Source organism: Taudactylus pleione, unplaced genomic scaffold (genome assembly GCF_031769625.1).
Source record: "Taudactylus pleione unplaced genomic scaffold, aTauple2 ptg000398l, whole genome shotgun sequence".
Classification (NCBI taxonomy): domain Eukaryota; kingdom Metazoa; phylum Chordata; class Amphibia; order Anura; family Myobatrachidae; genus Taudactylus; species Taudactylus pleione.
The window spans coordinates 1,617,977-1,645,006 of NW_028284800.1; the positions used below are offsets into that span (position 1 = coordinate 1,617,977).

General features: G+C 45.1%; 1 protein-coding gene across 1 annotated transcript in view; it reads left to right on the forward strand.

The window, feature by feature from the left end:
- LOC148506666 (solute carrier family 22 member 13-like) overlaps window positions 1-27,030 on the forward strand; it is a 128,754-nt gene that overhangs the window by 99,798 nt on the left and 1,926 nt on the right. The window contains exons 6-8 of the mRNA XM_088446406.1: window positions 14,747-14,841; window positions 20,310-20,524; window positions 25,842-25,950. Of these exons, the coding sequence (XP_088302532.1) occupies window positions 14,747-14,841; window positions 20,310-20,524; window positions 25,842-25,950 (419 nt within the window). The remainder of the gene's footprint in view (window positions 1-14,746; window positions 14,842-20,309; window positions 20,525-25,841; window positions 25,951-27,030) is intronic.

A 27,030-nucleotide genomic window follows, 5' to 3' on the forward strand; every position in this document is an offset into this window, starting at 1 on the left:
ACTTATTAAATTCTAAAACCCTGGATACAAACTGTTATGTACATCAGATTTACATGTCTGATAAAGAGCAACATGTGTACGTGAGTGTGTGTGTATGTATCATGTCCGGCACAATATGGTAAGCCGGCCCTGTGCTGCTGCCACCGTGTAAGGGGCACCACTAATGTGGGCATTGTGTATAAAGGGCACTACTGTGTGCTGTAACATGAAGAAATGAAACTACTGTATGGTGTAATGTGAATCGGGCACTATGTGCAGTGTAATATGTAGCAGATTTATTTTGAAGCGAGCACTGTCCATTAATAAAGAATGAGGAGGGACGGCACAAATTTATAGTTTGCATGGGGGCGTTTAACACCCTAGCACCGGCCCTGACTGGACTGTATCATGATCCTTCTTTATCCTCCTCGCAGACACCGGCGCCTCTGCGGAGGAGCTACTGTGGTCTCGCGAGATGATGACATCATCATCATCATCTTGAGAGTCTCTCTCTTGGACTTAGAGGCGAGAGCGGAAGCAGCACTGGAATCTACCTGGGTGCATTGAGACTAATGATGGCCTCCCCGTTTATGTGTGACCAGGGCCTTGGTAAGGTAAGCTGCAGCTCTCCCCACAGTGCGTCACCTTCACCAGTCTGTCACTCTTATATTATATACAGTGACTGTGAGGGAGGAGGTGTCTGGTGATCATGAGTATAGCATTCCCCTCCTTATTGCATTCTGTGGTACAGTAGTATGTTGCACAGTGACTGTGAGGGAGGTGTCTGGTGATCATGAGTATAGCATTCCCCTCCTTATTACCTTCTGTGGTACAGTAGTATGTTGCACAGTGACTGTGAGGGAGGAGGTGTGGTACAGTAGTATGTTGCACAGTGACTGTGAGGGAGGAGGTGTCTGGTGATCATGAGTATAGCATTCCCCTCCTTATTACCTTCTGTGGTACAGTAGTATGTTGCACAGTGACTGTGAGGGAGGAGGTGTCTGGTGATCATGAGTATAGCATTCCCCTCCTTATTACATTCTGTGGTACAGTAGTATGTTGCACAGTGACTGTGAGGGAGGAGGTGTCTGGTGATCATGAGTATAGCATTCCCCTCCTTATTACATTCTGTGGTACAGTAGTATGTTGCACAGTGACTGTGAGGGAGGAGGTGTCTGGTGATCATGAGTATAGCATTCCCCTCCTTATTACATTCTGTGGTACAGTAGTATGTTGCACAGTGACTGTGAGGGAGGAGGTGTCTGGTGATCATGAGTATAGCATTCCCCTCCTTATTACATTCTGTGGTACAGTAGTATGATGCACAGTGACTGTGAGGGAGGTGTCTGGTGATCATGAGTATAGCATTCCCCTCCTTATTACATTCTGTGGTACAGTAGTATGATGCACAGTGACTGTGAGGGAGGTGTCTGGTGATCATGAGTATAGCATTCCCCTCCTTATTACCTTCTGTGGTACAGTAGTATGTTGCACAGTGACTGTGAGGGAGGAGGTGTCTGGTGATCATGAGTATAGCATTCCCCTCCTTATTACCTTCTGTGGTACAGTAGTATGTTGCACAGTGACTGTGAGGGAGGAGGTGTTTGGTGATCATGAGTATAGCATTCCCCTCCTTATTACCTTCTGTGGTACAGTAGTATGATGCACAGTGACTGTGAGGGAGGTGTCTGGTGATCATGAGTATAGCATTCCCCTCCTTATTACCTTCTGTGGTACAGTAGTATGTTGCACAGTGACTGTGAGGGAGGTGTCTGGTGATCATGAGTATAGCATTCCCCTCCTTATTACCTTCTGTGGTACAGTAGTATGTTGCACAGTGACTGTGAGGGAGGTGTCTGGTGATCATGAGTATAGCATTCCCCTCCTTATTACCTTCTGTGGTACAGTAGTATGATGCACAGTGACTGTGAGGGAGGTGTCTGGTGATCATGAGTATAGCATTCCCCTCCTTATTACCTTCTGTGGTACAGTAGTATGATGCACAGTGACTGTGAGGGAGGAGGTGTCTAGTGATCATGAGTATAGCATTCCCCTCCTTATTACATTCTGTGGTACAGTAGTATGTTGCACAGTGACTGTGAGGGAGGAGGTGTCTGGTGATCATTAGGGGTGTGCAGCGGCCACTTTTCGTGTTTTGTGTTTTGGTTTTGGATCTGGATCTTTCTTCGTGTTTTGGATCTGGATTGGTTTTGCCAAAACCACCCTTCGGTGTTTTGGGTTCTGGGTTTTGTGTTTTGGATCTGTATTTTAAAAAAAAAGAATAAAAACAGCTAAAATCACAGAATGTGTTGGTTTTTCTGCTCCTATGCTATTATTAACCTCAATAACCTTAATTTCCACTCATTTCCAGTCTATTCTGAACACCTCACACCTCACAATAGTGTTTTTATGTCCAAAAGGCTATGCTAAGCGACACGAGTGGGCGCACAAACACGTGGCCCATCTAGGAGTGACACTGCAGTGGCAGACAGGATGGCAGTTTGAAAAACTAGGCCCCAAACAGTACATAATGCAAAGAAAAAAATGAGGTGCAAGATGGAATTGTCCTTTGGCCCTCCCACCCACCCTTATGTTGTATACACAGCAGTGGTCGAAGTGGGAATTTTGAAGTGGGGGTATGGGCATACAGTGTATATGTACACCGAAGATGCAAGTAAAAAATGGGTGTGGCAAATGAATCATGGGGATGTAGCTGTGTCAATAGGGGTGGTGCTCTAAAACAAGGTGTCATGTGAAAAGTCCAAGTTTGGATGCCGAAACGGCAGTTTGGATGCTGATACTCTGGTTTAGACAATATGCGTGGCTATACCCAGTGCTTCTGGGTGCTTCAAAAGTAATGGACGCTCGAATAAATATAATTATCCATTGGGCGCACATTACTTTAAACATCTCTCAGTGGAATTTAATTTTCCTCATGTGTTTTGCAAGAAGAATTAAAAATAAAAAAGAAAGACACGTTTTGCATTAAAAAAAAAATGCACACACATTGGCACTCATAGGAAAAAAACAAACACAGGACTCTGTCGCAGAAAATAAATAAATCACATAAGCTTTGCATGAAAAAAAAAATACAAAAACACATTGGCACCCATAGGATAAGAAAAACCAGACACATAGGGGCATATTCAATTACCCACGGGACTTCTCCCGCGAGTAATTGAGGGGTGAAAGTCCCGCAGCGCGAGGTTAAGCTATTCAATAGAATAGCTTTTTCCCCGCGTCAAAAAACAGGACTTCCACGCGAGAACACACTGATTCCACGAGAACTGCGGCATCAGTGTGTTATTCTTGCTCGCGCGAGGCCGAATAGGGCGGCCTCACGCTGATTTTACCTCGCACCTACATGAGGTGCGAGGTAAAATCAAACAGCGGGGACTCGCGCGCGGGGTCTCAGGGACACCCGCGCGTGGAATCCCCGCTAAATGAATCCCGTCCAGCGCGCCAATTAATTGAATATGCCCCATAGGCTCCCACAGTAAATAAATCACATAAAGCTTTGCATGAAAAAAAACCCAAACACAATGGCACACATAGGAAAAAAACAAACACATAAAAAAAATAAATCACATAAGCTTAGAATTAAAAAAAACACACTGGCACCTTTAGGGAAAAAAAACACACACTGGCACCTTTAGGAAAAAAAAACACACTGGCACCTTTAGGGAAAAAAAACACACACTGGCACCTTTAGGAAAAAAAAACACACTGGCACCTTTAGGAAAAAAAAACAAACACATAGGCTCCTACAGTAAATAAATGACATAAAGCTTTGCATGAAACACATTGGTACATATAGGAATAAAAACAAACACATAGATAGGTATTCAATTAACCGCAGAGTTTCCCCCGCGACTAATATGTCCCATAGGCTCCAACAAGGAAATAAATCACAGGAGCTTTGCAAAAGAAAAAAATCACATACACACTGGCACAGTCCAGAAAACAAACAAACACATAGGGCCTAATTCAGCAGCAATCGCAGCTGCAAATTTGCACAGAATGCAGCTGCGATAACATGCTAATGCTTGAAGCTAAGCCAGCATAAATACGCCCACTACAGCTTTCTCAAATCGGTTTTCTGTTGTTCTTCTGCATAAACATCTGTACCATCAACGAACATCAACCACTCACGCAGCAATTACAGCAGGTCTGACCTGCCGCTGACACTGCAACTTTCGTCACACGCAGTGGTCTGTAAAGCTACGTATGTAATCGCAGTGGCTAATTTATACACACCCAAGCAACAGCATTCAAACAGACAGGCACGCCTGAAGTTTTTCTGACCACTCCCCCGTCACCAACCGCAAACACTAACAGCCTGAAACTCACTCTGCGATCGCAGTGCACACACAGTGCAGCTTATACACATGCGCAAAGGCAATTGCTCGATCTGTGTATGCAGTTGCACTTGCTGCTGAATCAGGCCCATAGGCCACAAAGGAAATAAATAAAACACATACAGGGGGATTCAATTATTCTGGGTGGTAATAGGCGCCCAATGGATCAAATCAAATGCTGCTCACTCGACCACGCATTATTGTGGGTTATTGTGGGTGACACATTGCTTCTCGCAGCCTCCTGAAAGGGTGAGAAAAAATGTGTGAAAATTCCAAGTTTGGATGCCGAAACGGCAGTTTGGATGCTGTTACCATGGATTTAGGCAGGTTTAGCCGTTATGCATGGCTAAACCCAGTGCTTCTGGGTGCTTCAAAAGTAATGGACCAGACGCCCGAATAAATATAATTAATCCGTTGAGAGTCCATTACGTTAAACATCTCCCAGTGGAATTGAATTTCCCCCACAGGTTTTGCAAGAAGAAATTAAAAAACAAAACAAAACACATACCGTCCACATTGGGGGCAATTCAATTAAACATGATGTGAATAGTGCTGGGAAATAGTTCCTAGAGCAATTTAATTGTTTCCCCCGCGCCCGGCACTTAGTCGGGAAATGCCAGTTGGTGCCTTAAGTTTAGTCTCGCTAACTGATGGGCATTTTCAAACTAAAGTGTCTGTAGCAATGCTGTCAGCTACTCACTAAGCTGAAAAACAGCATTGTGGATGGCACTTTAGTAGGATTTCTGCTCGAACCCTCAGGAGAGTGCAAGCATAAATCCTTTAGTTAGGTTTAATGGCGCATTCAATAGAATAGCTCTGGGACCAAATTCCCGGCACTATTCAAGATCGCACATAATTAAATTGCCCCCAATAGCACCAATAGGAAAATAAAAAAATACATAGGATACAGGGAAAAAAAAACCACACACATTGGAAAAGGTTGTGGGGCACACAGAGGTGGTGAGTCACACATGGGTAATGAGGCACAGAATACGATTAATATCCCAGCAAAGGGGATGCCAGCACTTAGAATACCAGCGCCGGAATCCCAACAACTGTCAGGATCCCGGCATCAGCATTCCGACTGCCGTCATTCTGAAGGTAAGTAGCAGGGTTATGGGGAGGGTTAGGCACTAGGGGGTGGGTTAGGTTTAGGGTGCGGAGAGAGGGGGAGGTTAGGTTTAAGCATTAGGATGGGAGGTTAGGTTTAGATCTTGAGGAGGGAGGGTTAGGAAGAGGGGAAGGGATGTTAGCATCGGGACTTTGACCACTGGGATCTCAAGCGCTGTCATCCCATACCCAACCCTGAGGAAAACAGGGGTAGTGAGGTACACAACAGGGGGTAGTGAGGCACACAGCAGGGGGTAGCCAGACACACTATTGAAATCCTTTATTACTCACCGGTTGCTGAGGAATCTATCCAGAAGAGTGAGTGAAGCAGGGAGAAGTGCTGTGATACCAACAGCTGTACTCAGGGGGGGTGCTCCTTTAGCAACCTTACAATGCCCCTCACCGCGGGAGCCAATATTAGTGGCTGTCAGGCTCTGACTCATGACTGACCCAGGCTGTCACAGAAACCGACAGAGGATGGGCACACACAGGCAGTGCTGCTGAGACTCGGGCCGTGAGGGGGCGTGGCCTAATCGCGGGAGGCGTGGCAATGCCCCCTTAGGCTTTATAAATACATAAATTACATTATTTTTCAGCGCCGTGCTGTGCGTTGGGGAAGGGAATGTGTGAACCCCTCAGCAAGCCATGGGGGGGCAAGATCAGGCCGAGGGAGGGGGGGCGGTGCCGGGCCCGGGTAAACAGTACCTGCTCCCCCCTTCCCTCACGGCGTCCCTGCACACAGGTGGCCAATGCTGGTCTCTGCATATGCAGCGTGTAATGCTGCTGCAGAGACCTTCCAGCAGGGGCAGGCATCTGGCAATGCGGGAGGGCAGCCGGACGGCAGTAGTACACCCGGGCAAGTGGGCGGGGGATTGGAGCTAGGAGGACGGCTCCCGGCATCCATGCCACGGGCAGGCTCTGAGGAACATGCTGGGCTCTTCCGGCTGGGGACAACGAACGGTTCACTAGGCGGGCAGCTGCAGGTGACTGACAGCCCAGAGTTTTCACTGAGCCAAGCCGCATAAATACACACTGCGGCTGGCTTAGAGGACTGTCCAAATGGGCGGAGACCCGCGCCGCCCTCTGTCCTGTAAATTAGAAGGAAATAAAAAATCTTAATTGCTCGAAATGCCGTTGTATACCGGCACACTTCGAGCACTGATACACAGGACATGCACACTTTAACAAACCAATCATTTCAGCGCCAGGGTCTGCCACACGACTGTGGCTGAAATGATTGGTTCGTTTGGGCCCCCACAAAACAAGCTGGCAATTAATCTGTCCCTGCACAAACTGGCTCTACGGAGGCAAGATGTCGTCCTCATCCTCCTCATCCACCGATTCCTCACCCTCTTCAGTGTTGTGTACATCCTCATCCTCACAGACTATTAACTCGTCCCCGCTGGAATCCACCACCACAGGTCCCTCTGTACGTTCTGGAGGCTGGTCTCCCTGGAAGAGTTGATAATTCATTTTTATGAACATCATCATCTTCTCCACATTTTATGGAAGCAACCTCCTACTCCTTTCGCTGACAAGGTTCCCGGCTGCACTAAACACTCTTTCACAGTACACACTGGAGGGGGGGGGGCAACTCGGGTAAAATAGAGCCAGTTTGTACAGGGGCCTCCAAATTGCCTCTTTTTCCTGCCAGTACAGGTACGGACTGTCTGACATGCCTACTTGGATGCTGTCACCGATGTAATCCTCCACCATTCTGTCAATGGTGACAGTATCATATGCAGTGACAGTAGACATGTCAGAAATTGTTGCCAGGTCCTTCAGTCCGGACCAGATGTCCAAACTTGGTCCTGCCTGCCCTGCATCACTGCCAGCAGGTTGCTTAGGATACCTAAGTTTTTTCCTGGCAGCCCCAGTTGTGGGAGAAAATGAAGAAGGAGCTGTTGACGTGTCACGTTCCGCTTCAGCTGACAGTGTTTTTACCAGCAGGTCTTTGCACCTCTGCAGGCTTTTGTCGGCCGGAAAGAAAGACACCACATAGGCTTTAAACCTAGGATCGAGCACGGTGGCCAAAATGTAGTGGTCTGATTTCAACAGATTGACCACCCTGGAATCCTGGCAAAGCGAATGAAGGGCTTCATCCACGAGTCCCACATGCCGAGCGGAATCGCTCTATCTTAGCTCCTTTCACTTTCTCCAGCTGCTTCTGCAAAAGCCTGATGAGGGGAATGACCTGACTCAAGCTGGCAGTGTCTGAACTGACTTCACGTGTGGCAAGTTCGAAGGGCTGGAGAATCTTGCACAACACGGAAATCATTCTCCACTGCGCTTGAGTCAGGTGCATACCCCCTCCTTTGCCTATGTCATAGGTGGATGTATAGGCTTGAATGGCCTTTTGCTGCTCCTCCATCCTCTGAAGCATATAGAGGGTTGAGTTCCACCGCGTCACAACCTATTGCTTCAGGTGATGGCGGGGCAGGTTCAAGAGTGTTTGCTGGCGCTCCAGTGTTCAGCATGCAGTCGCTGAATGGCGAAAGTGGCCGGAAATTTTTCGGGCCACCCAAAGCGTCTCCTGCATGCCCCTGTCGCTTTTCAGAAAACTCTGCACCACCAAGTTATTGTGTGAGCAAAACATGGGACGTGCTGGAATTTGCCCAGATGTAATGCCCACACAATATTGGTGGCGTTGTCAGATATCACAAATCCCCAGGAGAGTCTAAGTGGGGTAAGCCATTGGGCGATGATTTCCCTCAGTTTCTCTAAGAGGTTGTCGGCGGTGTGCCTCTTATTGAAACCGGTGATACACAGCGTAGCCTGCCTTGGAACGAGCTGGCGTTTCTGAGATGCTGCTACTGGTGACGCTGCTGTTGTTGCTGCGTAAGGTGATACATCTACCCAGTGGGCTGTCACAGTCATATAGTCCTTAGTCTGCCCTGTTTCACTTGTCCACATGTCCGTGGTTAAGTGGACATTGGGTACAATGGCATTTTTCAGGACACTGAGGACACTTTTTCTGACGTTTCTGTACAGTCTCGGTATCGCCTGCCTAGTGAAGTGGAATCTAGATGGGATTTGGAACCGGGGACACACTACCTCCATCAATTGTCTAAATCCCACTGCACCAATGGCGGATACCGGATACATGCCTAACACCAACTTAGCAGTCAAGGCCTCAGTTATACGTTTTGCTTCAGGATGACTGCTGTCGTACTTCATCCTCCTCGCTAACGACTGTTGGCGGGTCAATTGTTTAGTAAAAGTAGTGGTGTTCCTACTTCCTCTCTGGGATGATGGACTCCCAGCAGCAGCAGCGGCAGCAGGAGGTGTAGCAATGCAGGATCCTCCGGAGGAATCCCGGATAGGAGAGTCAGTCATGCCAGTGACATGGCCTGCAGGACTATTTCCGATCCTGACTAAGGAGGGAGTTGACGGTGTGGTTTGCAGGCGCTTGAATACAACAGGACAACAGGATTTAGGTGTCCCTGGACTGCTTACGGTCTTAGCCAAAGTTCCTGAACTTGACAGTAACTTTTTATGAACGCGCTGCATAAGGGAGGATGTTCCTAGGTGGTTAACGTCCCTACCCCTACTTATTCCACCTTTACATATGGTACATATGGCAAGACAGTTGTTGTCCGGATTTGGATAGAAATATTGCCAGACCAAAGAGGTGGAATGTTTGGTCTTCTGCCCAGGCATGACCGTGATGGGCTTTTTCATCCCACGGACAACTGTCTCCCCCGGAGCCTGATTTAAACAAACCACATCACCATCAGAATCCTCCTCGCCAACTTCCTCCTCAGCACCAGCTACACCAGTATCCTCATCCTGTTGTACTTCAATAGTGACATCTTCAATTTGCATATCAGCAAGTGGACTGTGGGTGCTCCTTTCAGCACTTACAGGTGGCGTGCAAATGGTGGAAAGAGCCACCTCTTCCTGTCCAGTGCTGAGAAGGTCAGGCATCGCAACCGCCACCACACTTGGACTCTCCTTCGGGATTTGTGATATCTTCTTAGAATGCACAGTTCTTCGCTGTGCTTTTGCCAGCTTAACTCGTTTGATTTTTTTAGCGGGAGGAGGGCTTCCATCGTCATGTGAAGCTGAAAAACTAGTCATGAACATAGGGAAAGACCATAGCCATTCCTTGCCACTCCGTGTCGTAAATGGCATATTGGCAAGTTTACGTTTCTCTTCAGATGATTTAAATGTTTTTTTCAAGGTCATTTTCCTGAACTTTGTCATTTGGGATTGTATGTGCCCTCTACTATGACATTGGGTATCGGCCTTGGCAGACGACGTTGATGGCATGTTATCGTCTATGTCATGACTAGTGGCAGCAGCTTCAGCACTAGGAGGAAGTGGTTCTTGATCTTTCCCTATTTTATTTTTATCGGAGAAAGTTTGGTCCTCCTTTTATATTATATTGATATATACGTGCGGCTAAGGCGCACACAAACACAGAAAATATTTTTTTATTTTTGTTGGAGACTAGTGCACTTTGTGGGTTACACCACCCTTTAAGAAATGAACCAGCCGGCTCTTTACTTATGGGACACAGGCGCACACTTGGCACTGCTCCTTTGTTGATGCACATGCAGCTACAGCCCACACAATTCACAAAGACAGAAAAAAAAAAGAATTTTTTGTTCTTTGTGGAGCGCACTTTGGGTGTTACACCACCCTTTAACAGAGAGACGCACGCTTGGCGCTGCTGCTTTGAGGATGCACGTACAGTGCAGACAATTCACAAACAAGAAAATGTTTTATTTTTGTTGGAATGCACTTTGGGGGTTACACCACCCTTTAACAGACAGACGCACACTTGGCGCTGCTCCTTTGTTGATGCACATGCAGCCACAGTGCACACAATTCACAAACACAGAAAATATTTTTTTATTTTGTTTGGAGTGCACTTTGGGGGTTACAGTACCCTTTAACGGTCAAGCCAGCCGGCCCTTTACCTATGACACAGGCGCACGCTTGGCGCTGCTCCTTTGTTGATGTACGTGCAGCCACAGTGCACACAATTCACTAACACAGAAAATATTTTTTTATTGTGTTTGGAGTGCACTTTGGGGGTTACAGCACCCTTTAACGGTCAAGCCAGCCGGCCCTTTACTTATGACACAGGCGCACGCTTGGCACTACTTTGTTGATGCACGTGCGGCTACTGCGCACACAATTCACAAACACAAAAAAATATATTTTTTTATTTTGTTTGGAGTGCACTTTGGGGTTACAGCACCCTTTAACGGTCAAGCAAGCCGGCCCTTTACTTATGACACAGGCGCACGCTTGGCACTACTTTGTTGATGCACGTGCTGCTACTGCGCACACAATTCACAAACACAAAAAAATATATTTTTTTATTTTGTTTGGAGTGCAGTTTGGGGGTTACAGCAGCCTTTAATGGTCAAGTCAGCCGGCCCTTTACCTATGACACAGGCGTACGCTTGGCGCTACTTTGTTGATGCACGTGCGGCTACTGCGCACACAATTCACAAACACAAAAAAATATATATTTTTTATTTTGTTTGGAGTGCCCTTTGGGGGTTACAGCACCCTTTAACAGACAAACCAGCCGGCCCTTTACTTATGGGACACAGGCGCACGCTTGGCACTACTTTGTTGATGCACGTGCGGCTACTGCGCACACAATTCACAAACACAGAAAAAATATTTTTTTTGCACTTGGGGGGAGCACCCCTGATGGACAGAGCACCCCCTGGACAACACTATAGCACCTCTTTAGGACTGGGACACTGCACAGGACTTTGGAGTGGACACAGCCCCTATGGACAACTGACTGCTCAACACAGCCAGTCCCTATGGACTTTGGAGGAATGGACACAGCCCCTATGGACAACAGCAGCACAGCACAACACTATACTACACTACACAGCCCAGCCAGCCCTAACTCCCATCCTCCCTCTTCACTGTCCACAGCCGAGTGAGAAAATAGCACCGACGCGGGTACCATATATAGAATTCAAAACCCGCGAGACCTGGAAGGCGGGATGATGACGTTTTGCCTCGATTTCAGATCCGAGTCAGGCGGGAAAAGTCGAGCCTGACTCGGATCGGCCTCGGATCGGGGGGCTCGGGGGGGTTCGGATTTCAGAAATCCGAACCCGCTCACCCCTAGTATTTTTCTTTTACTGAGTATAGCATTCCCCTCCTTATTACATTCTGTGGTACAGTAGTATGTTGCACAGTGACTGTGAGGGAGGAGGTGTCTGGTGATCATGAGTATAGCATTCCCCTCCTTATTACCTTCTGTGGTACAGTAGTATGCTGCACAGTGACTGTGAGGGAGGAGGTGTCTGGTGATCATGAGTATAGCATTCCCCTCCTTATTACCTTCTGTGGTACAGTAGTATGCTGCACAGTGACTGTGAGGGAGGAGGTGTCTGGTGATCATGAGTATAGCATTCCCCTCCTTATTACCTTCTGTGGTAGTATGTTGCACAGTGACTATGAGGGAGGTGGTGTCTGGTGATCATGAGTATAGCATTCCCCTCCTTATTACCTTCTGTGGTACAGTAGTATGTTGCACAGTGACTGTGAGGGAGGAGGTGTCTGGTGATCATGAGTATAGCATTCCCCTCCTTATTACCTTCTGTGGTAGTATGTTGCACAGTGACTGTGAAAGATGGTGCTTAGTGACCACATCTGATTGTATGAAATTTCCCTCCTATTCTTGTGTAGCAGCTCTCCTCTGAGTGTAATTGATTGTCCTCAAATGTTAAAAATGTTTTGCCTTTGATTATAGTTCCTGGTTTTAAACTTATTGTCTTCCTCTTAGGTTTCATTCTAAAGACAGTAAGAATAATTTATGATTCTGCACAATGCACATTTACAGTACATATGCGGTTTAGTGATATGTAGTAATGTGCCTAAATGTACACAAAGGTGCCTATTTGTACAGGAAGAACATAAATCTACTTGTGCAGAGCTGTCGGCCCAGTTTTGCATTTTTTTGAGGATTTGGGTGTTTTTTCTAACTGTGACCTGTGACAAACTGATTCAGAGGCTGCGAATGTGAGAGACCCGTCACCTGACCCTTCTACGGACAGTCTTACGTCAGCTTTACCCTTCCCATGCAGCTATAGTTGATGCTGAAGTGTTTCAGGCTCTGCATCCCTGTGTTATGTGTTTATTTGTGTTTTATTTCTTTTCTCTTACAATGATGAGATACACTAACCTTGTTAATATGGATGGTCATTGGAGGGTTATCCACTGATGGTTTCATTCAACGATGGACTACTCAGCTTTTACTGTACAGCGGGCCAATCAGGGAAGCGGTCTGGGCTAAGATCTGTGCTCTCTGCGCAAGCTAAAAAAAAACCCTACAAGCTGTGCTTTTGCTATCAATGGCGGAGAACCATCTGATCTATGCCATCAATGGCAAAACCATTGACCAACTGGGGCACCCCATTGATGGTCGATGGCCATCCCTAGCTATAAAACTTGTATAAAATGTCTGCATTAATGAATGCTATTGTAACAGAGCTACAGTACGGGCATCTTTTACCAGTATCTTTACAAGAAATGATAAAAAAAAAACACAAATGTGTAAAAATTATTAATTCTAACTCATTTCCATTTCAACAGTGTTGTGTTTGATACTGGAAAACAGAGCCCCCATGGGAACATGTTGTCCAAGTTAGAAGCCATGCAGTGTATCTCATTTGTTAAATGCAGTGGACACTTAAACTATTTGTTATTGGTGATGTCTACCTGTGCTCTGACTAGATAAATGGGGAGTGTGTTCTTTCAGCAGCGGTACCTTCAAGGTGACCCAAACCTTATAACTGATAATATGACTGAAGGGGGGTACTGCGCTCAAATGAACTTGTGATTGTGTGTATATAAATGAAAGTCACACTGTATGTTCGTTACTGTTTATGTTTATTAGGAGTCACACTGCTCCTGCGTAAAAACAATGGATGTGTATCCGTGGGTATACAGTATATACTGATTGCTAATCATTTGTAAACTGGATGAGTACCTGTAAGTGCTGGTGGTTTGTCTCTTGCTTGGGTGCCTGGCCCAGTAAAGATAGAATAGTTCCTGGGTAAATAAAAGTATGTAATTAATTGGGCATGTGGTGATGTCTTATGCTTGTTGCACAGTGGTGGATTAAATCGAGTTATAAAAAAGTGTCACTACGTGAGGTGTGTAAGTAGTGTCTGGCGGGGCAGCGTCCCGTATCCCCCAGGTGCACTTACTTACCCTCTGCGTCCTTTCTGTACACCTCCGGGTGTACTTGCAGTCTTCCTCTATCTCCTCCTGGTCTACCAATCACCTGCCTTTCTCAGCTTTAGTCTTTCCTTAGTGCTGAAGCTAGAGTACGCTTTTTTCATGCTGCTTTACTTTTACCTCCCCACTCTGCCAATTCCACTACCGGCTCGCTATTTTGTTCAGAATTCAATTTAATCTTTTACCTTCATTTACAAAGTTCTTACCCTCTCCTCTACCACCCACATCACCAATCTCATGTCCCTCCACATTCGCTACTGCACTCTCCACTCAGTCTGTCGTATTTTCTCCACACTAATTATCACCCCCCGCCTCCAAGGCTTCTCCCGTGTTGCCCCTAATCTATGGAATGGAATGCTCTTTCTGTCTCTATCAGACTATCACCCTCAGCCTCTATTAATTCAATCACTTCCATTAAAACTCACTTATTTACTAAGACTACTGGACCACCCATTAGACGGTACTGTGCTGCTATCCCATGATCAGGACAATTTGTAGGGGTGTTAATGCTGGGAGGCATTCCCCCAAGACATGTTTTTTTTTTTAAATTTGCTAAATTCTGGCCTCCTGAGTGTTGGGAGATAACTAAAGCATTATTCCATTACTTCCAGTTGCCTCAACTTCATCACAGAGATTATTATCATGGGGGGAGAGGTGTTGTGTCATCTATAGACGGACATGAAACATCCCCGAATTGAGCAGACATGACCCCAGCTGGATGTGGCAACACCCCTTTTGATTATTGCCACAATTTCCAAAGGGGATATTTGAGAATTATGTTATATACAAATAAATGCAGCCCATAAATCTGTAAGAACTATTTGTGATTTCAATAAAGCTTTGTCATAAATACACTCTGTCAGTATGCAAAATGGCTGCCTCCACTGTGAATAGTACAGTTTAAAAAAAGAATCTAAAAGAGCATGAGATTTATGATGAGGAAAGGAGACATGAATAAACAGTATTTAAAAATGGATGAATGAAGTAGTATACACCCACACATTTCTTGGTATTAGTGATAATAATTTTACAGTAGATTCCCAAATAGTTTTATTCTCTTCTTATTTTCTAAGTTACAAGAAGAAAAACTGACTGTATCTGGAAACATGATAGATCTATTTAGGATCCCAAATCTGAGAAAAAAAACGCTCATTATGTGCTTTGTATGGTAAGTTACGTAACTATAGAAGTGTTAGTAGAAAATAAAAAAAACACTGAAATAAATGGTCTTTTTTTCGTATATTACATGCATTATAGAGTAAGGCTTAGACATTGTCATTTTTAAAAACAATCTGATATATATTTATCTATATAGATTATATACTGCAAAATATATGGACCCCCTTGCTTCTTTATGTACACCAATGCGTCTACTTGTCCGATAAATGCTCTCGAGGTGAACTCCCCATAAAAGTATTCTGTGTCTACTTTTGTGGCTCAGTGGATGAGAAGGCACAGGGTGGGATGAGTGAAAGAATAGCCCATTACCACTGCACGACCACCCACTTTATTCATTCCTATTTTTACATTTATCTCTCCATAAATACTTCTTGGTTTAACCTCATTTATAACCTTTAGTGATCTAAATAATAATCATGATAATCAATATTTTCCTATACTTGCCTACTTTGAAGGTCTCCTCTCCGGGAGAAGTCGAGAGGATATGCAGCTGATTACTTTAGGGGGTGGGGCCAAACTGTCAGGTCATTAGGCCCGCCCCTGTCACAAGCAAAATGGCACGCATCAAGGGTCCGTGGGGACTGGGCGGAGCTAAAATTACAAGTCATTTTAGCTCTGTACCCTCCCAGGGCCGGAATAAGGTCTGTGGGGGCCTTATTAAATATGGATGAAATGGAGGTATGCGCAATAGGGACCATATCACTCATAAGCGGTACATTGACAAACAGCGATAAGCGCTGTTTGTTAAATAATGAAAGGATGACATAACCCCTTTAGTGAGTGCTAAAGGGGTTATGTCTCATTGTGAAATGGGTCCCATGGGCTCCACATGAAAAAAAAAAAAACAGACACACACACAAAAAAAACACAATATACACCCACAGGAGAATAAATACACATATAGGCATCCACATGAAATGTTACTCACCAGTTGCGCAATCTTATCCACATTACACCGCACATAGGGCCCGATTGAGACCCACTCACTAGATGCGTTCACATGCAGCCATCAGCTGCCAAAGTATGCAAATCCCACGATCACACGGCAAGGCATTAGCATGCCCACTATGTCTTGGCGTGCAATCATGGTGTGTATTTAGATGCCCACCAGCCTTTCTTAAGATGCCCACTTTCCCTTAGTAATACACGTCATCTCCAGGAAGTGTATTCAACTATTAATTATATCGAGTAACATCGGACCCATACGCAGCACTTGTGGCTGACCATACCCTACCGCAAGCACTGCAATGTGCTTCAGTGTGTAATTCTGCCATGCGACGTGTATTATGACACTGCGTCTTAATTATGCACGCCTCTGAAACGGCGTTAAGACGCACAGACACGCCTGCGTTCGCACCACCACACCCCTGTTTCCATCGAGCAATCCCTGTCACCACCCACAAATGGCTCGTCCTGTCACTCATGCTAGTGAGGTGTCTATGTGCAGGGTGTGATCACTTCGCGATCGCATGGACTGGTTTGCGCATGTGCACTGCGTCTTATACGCATGCGCAGATTGCAAACAGATTGCAAACATCGACAGGCTATATGCGAACGCAGCCTAGCGAGCGGAGTGGTACCCCTTAGTCGTGCCCCCAGTAGTAGTGCCCCCTATAGTAATGCCCCTGTAGTGATGCCCCAGCAGTAATACCCCCAGTAGTAGTGCCACTGTAGTATTGCCCCCTGTAGTAGTGCCCCCTGTAGCACTGCCCCCTATAGTACTGTCCCCTGTAGAGAAGCCACTTAAAAAAGAGAAAAAAAAACACCATTCTTATCTTTAGACCCGCTCCCGTCCTGCTGGCCGCTCCTCGGAACAGTGGAAGAGACATCATGGCGTCTCTACTATAGTGCAGTGCACACTGCGGGAGCCGGAAGCTGAAACTCAAGTGTGAGCCGGGTGCCCGCTGGTAACAAAATCTCAGTGAGCGCCCAGCAAATGGAGCCTCCCTGCGGCGCCGTGGTTAGGTGGGCCGTAGTAGGAGGCGAAACTGGTTCCGTCTCCCGTTCCGGCCCACTTTAGCCCCTGGTGTGTGTGGGGGCTCCTTATGTGTGGGGGCCCCGGGATGACCGCCCCTGTCGCTATACCCCCCCCCACCCCCCCTTTAATTCGGCCCCGCACACTCCCCATCCTGCCTACTTCGCTAGGATGTGGTGGGATGCGGGAGAGTCGGCCCTCTTACCTCTCAGTTTCCTTTTTATTACCCAGTCTCGCTTTATTACAGATTTATTTTCTATTTTTAAAGTGCAATGGAATATGCAGGTGCTATAGAAATAAATGTTAATAAATAAATTATGAGAATGCGAGCCATAGGGTCTTTACTTGTGTTACATGTATGTGTTTTACTTTTTTTTACTTTTTACAGTTGAAGTGCATCTACAGTAGAAATGTACATAGCATACAAAGTGTACCCTATAATAAGTATGGAGTTGAGAGCCAAACTCCAGCACCACTGAGATGATGAGAACCCAGGTGTCAGGTGGAGAAGGATTAGGAGCACTTTCAAAAGGCAGGGAATGCTCCATTTAATGAGTCTTCTCCACCTCTTGGTCTTATGCAGAAATTTCTGCCCTGTCCTAATCTGCTCTGGGGCCTGATTCAGAGATGTACGCTATTGCACAGCATAGCAGCTGCGTCTTTGGATGCAGCTAGTGTACAATAATATGCTAATGCCCGCCCTGGCATCACCGTTACACAGACTACACAAGTGTGTTGGGTGCCATGTACTAGACAGAGCCTCCCTGCCAGCAACTCTCGCTGTTCTGCCAGTGCCAGCACAGAAAGCTTTCACCACCCAGTGGCGTTACTCACCCTGGCGACACCCAGTGTGAGACCCGGAGAGAACAGTAGTGCACGCTCCCCGAACCCCTGTTTCAGTCACTCCAGAGGTCCAGAGATGCGGTCTGCCCCCAAGGACCAGGTTGTGTGCAGTGCCGCTCCCTCAATGTGTCAGGAGCCGAGTGCTGCACATAAAGCTACAGTGCAGCACCCGGCTCCTGTCACTGAGGAGTCGGCACTTTAGTGTCACCCCTCGGTGGGTGACACCTGGGTGCAACCCACCCCCCCTTGTGACACCACTGGTGGAGAGGGAGGAAGGAGGGAGAGGGGGAGATCTGGAGAAGTCCTGTTTACCTGCTGGATTCGGGTCTGTCTGCCCCTGCTAATGCTGCAGGAGGTGTCTTGTGTTAATAGACGCCCCCTGTCAGCTTCTGTGATCCGCAGCTGCATCCGAGGCTGCAGCAATGAATCACTCTGCGTGACCATCAGTCATCTGAGTAACCTTCAGTTTACTGAGGATGGCCGGTGGTTTCACGCAGCTGAAGCCAGTGAAGCTCATACAAGGACGTAGCCACTGTCTTCAGCATGGTCAAAACACAGGGACGCTGCCTGAGGCCACCCCCGCTCTGCCCTCAAACGACCACAGTCTGTAAATCAGGCTGCAGCATCTGGGCACTGAAGGAGACCTTCACGTGCGTAGATCTTCTAACATCAATGATAATTTTGTAGAGTGGAATGACAATTTCCCAGATTTCTGTTTATATGGTAAGAATGACGCACAAATGGCGGTGCTACACAGGATGCTGTCTTTTACTACATTCATAAATACATTAGAATTTTTTTTTACAGATTAGGAGCATGGATGTCGATGTGCCTAGTTGTGCATTCAGCCCAAAACAATCTGAATTCTCCATCTGCTTCGAGATGGTGTGAAATAGGTCTTGTTCTTTTAGTGGGAAACTGTAAGTTTTGCAAGTTTTAGATTGCGCTATAGCAGAATAGTTCACTTTAGGCGCACTCTAGAAAATATAATAAAGCCTCACCCACAAAAAAAAAATCCAGATGTAATTAAGGGGTATATTTACTAAAGTGTGGGTTTTTAGAAGTGGAGATGTTGCCCATAGCAACCAATCAGATTCTACTTAACATTTATCTAACACCTTCTAGAAGACAACAGCTGGAATCACATTGGTTGCTATGGGCAACATCTCCACTTCTAAAACCCACACTGTAGTAAATATACCCCTAAGACTCAATTTCTCCTCACTGTCATGAATCATTTTAGACATAGATGAGGATCAACCTAGCAGTATTTCAAAAGAAGAATTTAAATGCTGATATTAATGCAGAAGAGATTCAAAGTAGGTTGTTTTTTGAAGTGACGATTACACTGCAACGTGCATTTTCAGGTGTAAACATTTATGCATCTAATCCAATCCCCATATAATAGAGAAACTCACCTTGAAATGAGCTTGATGGACAATGATGCGCACTTGTGCAAAAAGAAGCAGTCCGGGTTCTCTTATTTTGCGGCTTGTAAATGATCCTTATCGTGTATGGATGGGTTATCATATGTGAATGATTATAACTTAAAAAGAAAAAAACCTGCACTCAAAAATTAGTTTTGAGCAGCATACTGTAATCCTTTGTTACCTGTAGTGGCTGCTCCCCCAAAGCCTCCAACAAACTAGCTCTGTTTTAACCCCTGCTGCTGGCCCATTTACATGGACAGCAGTTTTGTTTATGCAAATCCCCTGCTACAGTTCCATTCGCATAAACTGAAGTTCACAGGGCAGTAATGTGCAGTGAATTCAATGGCTGAAGAAGCACACATGGAGATGGGTCTTAGTGCTGGGAGCCTGTCTCACCCCCGGCTCACTGTAACTGTCCCCTCACTACACTAAGGAGTAAATTTACTAAAGTGAGAGTTTTAGAAATGGAGATGATGCCCATAGCAACCAGTCAGATTCTAGCTATTATCTTCTAGAAGGTGCAAGGTAAATGTTAAGTAGAATCTGATTGGTTGCTATGGGCAACATCTCCACTTCTAAAAAAAAAAAACTATCGCTTTAGTAAATTTACCCCTAAGCTTCAGTGTCCATTGTTTCTCCAACCTGCATCACTGGGTCTTTTCTCGTTTCTGCTGACTGAGCTCTGATCTCTAAACTGCAGTGCACTTCCTGGTCACATGACACATCCAAGGTGTCCATCAGTGCTCAAGGCACGCCCCCATACTCAGAGGCATGCCTCTATTGGCTCTTTTTCTGTGCACCTTACTGCCTGTGGCGTGGCCCCGCCCCCAGCTCTGCAAGCAGTGTCTGACTATACAGAAGTGAGGCTGAGCTGTTGCCGCCTCATCTCTCGTTTCCCTGCAGTCCCATGGAGCTCCACAAAGTTGGTGAGTGTTAACTATAAAAATTATTACAATAAACAAAGAAGATGTTTATGTTATAAACATCTTCTTTGTATTATTCTAATCATTGTTATATCAAATCTCAGGAGTATGACTGCCTACCCTGACTGCACGTCCCTGTCACAGGGGTGGGGCAGGTATCTCGTATACAGCAGAGCTGGGCTGGATCATTGGATTCTTTAGGGGACCTTACAGATGGCAAATAATGTATAATCATATCCCTGCAATCATAAAAAGGTAATCTTTGTATTTCCACTTCTGCTTCTAGGTTTGTGAACAGCTTGGTTTATTATGGTCTAAGCTTGAATGTTGGGAGCTTTGGGCTGGACATATATCTTACGCAACTAGTATTTGGAGCTGTGGAAATTCCAGCTCGTCTTGGATCCATGTTCATAGTACAGTATTTTGGAAGGAGGCTGAGTCAAGCAATATGTCTTTTTTTAGGAGGAATTGTCTGCCTTATTATTACTGCAATACCAAAAGGTAAGCAATGATAAATAGTGGAATCTTTACTTTGGATCCCACAAGTGATAATCTTTGTATTCTTAGGGAGGAATTAAATGGTTTTTGGATGCCAGAGCTCCTGTCTAAAGTGGCGGGAGCTATTCAATTGTTTGTGCCACTGTGCCCAAGTGCTGCGGGCGACCATTACTTTGGGTGGATTTCTGCTTGCAACCTCTTGAGCTGCAAGCAGAAAACTGCCCAAAGTAGGGCTTTTTGGCCCATTAACCAAATTGCTCCCAACTTTTGTGCACCTTAATGGTCTCTTTAGACGGGATATGGCTAATTCCCTACATTGTGGGCATCACATCCATGATAATAATGGGCATCCATGGCACTGGCGCTCTTAGTCCTATTTTTTAGATAAACCCATGCCGTACCATGTACCATTTTTAAGATGAAAACGCAAATTTAAATCTCAGAATGCTCTAACCCTTACACTGTACTACACTCACCTCCACAAACATATTCTTTATATCATACAGACACTATATGACCAAAAGTATGTGGATAAACAAATAAAACAATACTACCTGACCAGATGCTAATATAAAAAGTAGAAGAAATACAAAACAAAATATACCAGAAGTAGTACTCTTAGATAGGATAAAGGCAGATGAGCATCACAGTGTGACCTCCAAATACTTGAAACCTGGCGCTAATTCATTAAATGAAATACACACTAGTCAGGCTGCAAACCTGGATGGGACAGCTACTTCACTACCCAAACTAAAATGGTTCCTGTGAGAGATGCGGTGATGACACGAAGATATTGTTGCAATGCTGTGCACATTCAAACCACTTGTGGTGAGTCAGAGTGGCCCACCATAGCTCCCTCTGATTCTAAAGCAGCACATCTCTTTAGATTTGCTTAATCCAGGTCTGAAAGAACACTCCACTGCTGGAAACTCACCTGATCGACGTTGCAGATCCTGTATTTCTCATCTGCTGATTGGAACCTCCAAATGTACATGGCCTGGTCCTTAAGAAGCCTGCAGATGGAGCATGTTCTGCCATAGATCCCAAAGAGATGTAGTGAACATTTAAAAAATCTAAACATCTTCACTTCCATTTCATAGTATAACATACTGTACCATACCAATCATCTAAAGCTACTTGGTCCCATATTAATTACATCAGTTCGATTTTATTTTTAGGCAAACCATCCTCTTACCCATCATCCATTTTTGATATTAGATTTTGCAGCCCTATTCAATATCCAGAGATGCCTGTCAGCAGGGCCAGTGCAAAGCGGAAAACGGGCTCAGCATTGCAGGGGGGCACCAGGCACGAGAGGCGCTTCTTGGCCTGAAGCCAGCCGCTGCCTTGATCACTATTTTAAGAAGCACTGGGCTTCTTTAAATTTGGTGCCGACTGCGAGCCAATCACGGTTTGCAGACTGTTGGCCAGTAGGCAGCAGGGGCTATTTGAACTTGGCTACAGACAGCCAAAGAAGCAGCTATGGCGTGCTAATCAACGCTCACCGCATCATAGCTCCGCCTACTCATCAGACGCTGCTGAGCGGAGCCTTCAGTATGGCGGCGGCAGTCAATAGAAGAGGACGTCGTGTGAAGAGCTCCAGTGGCCACGGAAGAGGCCAGAAGATGGCACTGCTGGCCAAGATGGGCCAGCGGCAGAAGAAAGAAGATGAGGACCAGACATTGCTACAGGTGGTGAGAAGCAAAGAGCTAAACAAATCTCCCACTGCAGCCTCTTCCAGCTAATCAGTAGGCGGCCTTGCTCATCGGTAATTTACAACTCCCCCCTTCCTAGACCACCAGTTGTCAGTCATTAGGCCAGTGGGTGCAATCAGGCCTCAGTCCTGTGGAGCATGTTAGGCGGGCAGATTGCCCATGGCACAAGTAAAAGTGACTTATGGGCCGAGTCCACTCTTTCACAAGAAGCAGAAGATAGGAAAAGACACCACCAGCGGCGCTTAAGGTAAGTACACACATATAGTACTGATACGTCCCTTAATATTGATGTACATGAAGAGACGTCCTGATGTTGGATAGGTCGGATGTATCACTTTTTGATGATTACTCAACCAATATGTAAAATATTATGCAGCAAGAGAGGCTAGGGAGCACCCCCATCTTTTTCTTGAAGTAGAGACCCTACCTGAGTAGACTTCATTTTCTGACCTACTTTTACTCCTGTGCAATTGTTTTTCCAATTCTTCCTCTCTTCCTTCATTTTTACAATATAAAAAAATCAAGCATCAAGCCAAGGTATACCTGCCCTCAAGGCGGTTGTGGAACTATCCGCTTGGATACTACCTCAGTTTGAGTTTCCACATGCTGTGAGTTTGGGGTACGCCTACTATTGACTCTATTTATAAGAAAAAGTCTGCCATATTTCCATCTTTTAAATCAGACTGTTAAAGATACCTTTATATATTGGATTACTCCTCCACTATTGTGAGTTGGGTACGCGATTGAAGAGTTCTCTTCCTTTGTTATTAACCAACTGACCAATTAAGGATTGATTTAAGAATTATTATATGAAGATTCTACACATGTGTGTTTTATATCTTTTTATTTTTCATATTGGTTGAGTAATCATCTCTTAAGGACCTCCTGAAAAAGTGATACATCCGATCTATCGAACATCAGGATGTCTCTTCATGTACATCAATATTAAGGGACGTATCAGTACTATATGTGTGTATTTACCTTAAGTGCCGTTGGTAGTGTCTTTTTCTATCTTCTGCTTCTTGTTATTATGTTTGTTGAATTGTGGTGATGTTCATAGTGGAAAATTGACTGAACCTTGGCAGCTAGTGCACCGATGAGATAATTCCCCTCTTTCTCTTTTCTCTGTTTTGAGTCCACTCTTTAGTAACAGAAAGGTAAGAGGGGTCTTTACTGTGTGGCATAAATTGTATAAGGGGTACTACTGTGTGGCATAATGTGAATTAGGGGCTATAGTGTGTGGTATATAAGGTGTACAACTGTGTGGCATAATGTGAATAAGGGGCTATAGTGTGTGGTGTATAAGGGGTACTACTGTATGGCATAATGTGAAAAGGGGCTCTATGGCAAAATATGTTTAAGGGGTCCTACTGTGTGGCATAAGGTGAATAAGGGACTCTACTGTGTGGCGTAATGTGTATAAGGGGCTCTACTGTGTGGCGTAATGTGTATAAGGGGCTCTACTGTGTGGTGTAATGTGTATAAGGGGCTCTACTGTATGGCATAATGTGAAAATTGGCTTTATGTGGCATAGTGTGTTTAAGGGGTACTACTGTGTGGTATAATGTGAATAAGGGGCTATAGTGTGTGGTGTATAAGGGGTACTACTGTATGGCATAATGTGAAAAGGGACTCTGTGGCACAATGTGTTTAAGGGGTACTACTGTGTGGCATATTATGTAAAAGGGACTCTACTGTGTGGCGTAATGTGTATAAAAGGCTCTACTGTGTGGCATAATGTGTATAAGGGGCTCTACTTTGTGGTGTAATGTGTATAAGGGGCTCTACTGTATGGCATAATGTGTATAAGGGGCTCTACTGTGTAGCATAGTGTGTAAAAGGGGCTCTACTGTGTTGCGTAAAGTGTATAAGGGGCTCTACTGTGTTGTGTAATGTGTATTAGGGGCTTCAATGTGTAGTGTAATATGTATAATGGGCTCTACTGTGTTGCGTAACATGTGTTGCATAACATGTATAAGGGGCTCTACTGTGTGGCATAGTGTATAAGAGGCTCTACTGTGTTGCGTAATGTGTATAAGGGGCTCTACTGTGTGGTGTAACATGTATAAGGGGCTCTACTGTGTGGCGTAATATGTATAATGGGCTCTACTGTGTCGTGTAACATGTACAAGGGGCTCTACTGTGTGGCGTAACGTGAATAAGGGCAACTATAGTTTGGTGTAACGTGAATAAGGGGTAAATATGAAACATTGTAAAGAGACATGTCAAGAGGACATCGTTGTAGGAGGGCGCAATATTATGCAGTAGTCTGCAGGGGGCTGCTGAACACCCTAGCACCTGCCCTGCCTGTCAGTTTAATTCCCCCTAATAAGCCAGAAGGATACAGTAGGTTCACTTAAGAAGACATATATATATATTTGCGTTTTAGACACGATAATTAAAATTTGTTATTGTGCGCTGTTTGCGGCATTAAGAAATTATGATTCACCCGAATGTATTAAAATACATTTGCAGGGACAGGGGCTTCGAAAGGCACCCATCCCTGCCATGCGTAAGTAGTGAAGGAATTGCATTCCCGATCCCTGGCCTACACGACTTCTTAGGGAGCTGGATATCTTAAATATTTGCTGTGGTACCCGGCTACATACATTCGAAGATACTTATCATTTACGGTTATCCCCTGAAAACACTTGTTTGATAATTGATAAATAGGCCTGAAAGTGTTAAATATGCCCAACATACTGTACATGAAAGTATTCAGATTCTTATACTAAATTTCACCCAGTGAGTAATGTATTCATTTGAAAATCTATCACATAAAGGGCATAACCAAAAGTCAGGAATGGACTGGTTTATTCGAACTTGTCATATATAATAGAAACCAATCTACTAAATATGATAATAAAAAAAAAGTTTTTAAAAATGAATATGACAGCAGATGAATTGGTGTAGGCCAGCTGCAATGTCTGCACAAAATAGAAAGTATATTTCCGTTTTCGGTCTGTCCATTTATGCATCCGAACTTCTTGTCGTTTTTATTTCAGTATATCCATATTTTAAATTTGACATAACTACAATTACCGCGGACTAGGTTTACTAAGAAAGCCACCGCTGTGGGCAGGTTTGACCTGGAGACTTAAAGTGTCAATAATATAAAGTGTAAAACATGGGAACTTTGGGGTCATGCAAGCCGGCCGCTGCAGTTGCATGAAAGAGGCCAGGAAATTTCTGTCAGCCAAGCGAGATCCTGGCCTCTTCACTCCCCCTCAGCAACTGGGACACGCCTCCGTTCTGGAAATGGATGCCGGCGCCGCCCCCTCCCAGCCCAGAAACGACATCAGACTGCATGCGGGATCGCAGAACCGTTCTGCACATGCCCAGAATGGGTACTGCACATTTGGGAATCTGCAATCAGCCGTGCACTAGCATACACTGCTGAGTCAGGCCCTAAATTCTCAGCCTTAGCGCTAACTGTTACTGAATAAAAGTATAACAGGGATTTTTGGAGTTGGAAAATATGTACAATATCTATTCAACTATGAGGATCATACGTAATTTTATAGCCATGAATTGCAACTCTATAATATATAATCACTAAAATATTATGTTATATATAAAATTTCATTTGTCATTTTTTTTTATAGAGTTATCTCTTGTAATCACAGTACTTGCGGTAACTGGAAAATTTGCAACTGCGGCTTCTTATTCAGTCTGTTATATTTACGCTGCAGAGCTATTTCCTACAGTCATCAGGTGAGTTTTCTATAACATGGCTTCTTCTAAAGGCCCCCATACACGGTGCAATATGCACCTTGCAATGCGACGGCCAATACGATGAAAGTCCCATAAGGTGCTCCTAAGCCCTTTGCCCACAATATCGACTTGGTTGCACAGACGTGCCATCAAACTTCATATAGGGTCTGATTCAGAGGTGCACACTAGGTCAATGCCGTACGCAAGCAGTGTTTTCAGTCTGCGCATGCATCTGAGTCGGCCTGCGCATGTGTCCCGATGTTTACCGCCGAAAGTTGCCCTATAACTGGCGGTCATGTTCAAATGGAGATCCTGTGCCTCCTTAGGGCTGGCGCAGTCTCTGATAGTGTGACCGATGTGTGACTGTTTGTACGAATAACATCGGCTGTAGCATTAGCATAAAGACGCAGTCGCACTGCAGCAAAAATCACAGTTGCAGCTGCACCTCTGAATCAGGCCCACAGTGAGGTGCTTACCAGCATCTTAGTCATCTTGAGTGTTGGGACAATATTTAGCATTTTTTTCAAACCAATAATAGTAACACATGACTCAATACAAAACTACACTATCAAGCCAAAAGTGATTGGACACATCCGAGCAAGTGAAATGCATACCATGCATACCTTTGTACTCAAGTTCCAAATGGCCACTAATGTGGCGGTTTCGGCAAGAACACTTGGTAGGGAGGCCCATGTACTTGCAGTTCTATGGAAACAACAAATGTTTTTATCAGGGCGACAATGCCACCTGTCATGTTTCCAGGGCGACGCTGGACTGGTATAGAGAAAATTCGGTGACCTGGATGGACTGGCCAGCTCAGAGTCTAGATCTTAACCCCACTGAGATCCTCTGGGACGAATTGGAGCGATAGATGCGTTCTAGGCCGACTCGACCTTCTTCAGTGTACTGTTTGTCACTGTACTTAAGGCGGAATGGCAAAACATACCACCTGCTGTTGTCCATGAACTTGTGACAATTTGCCAAGAAGGGTGACTGCAGTAATCACTGCACGTTGTGGACCTACAAAGTACTGACATCAATAAAATCTTGTTGATCAATTTGCTGTCAGTGTCCAATAAC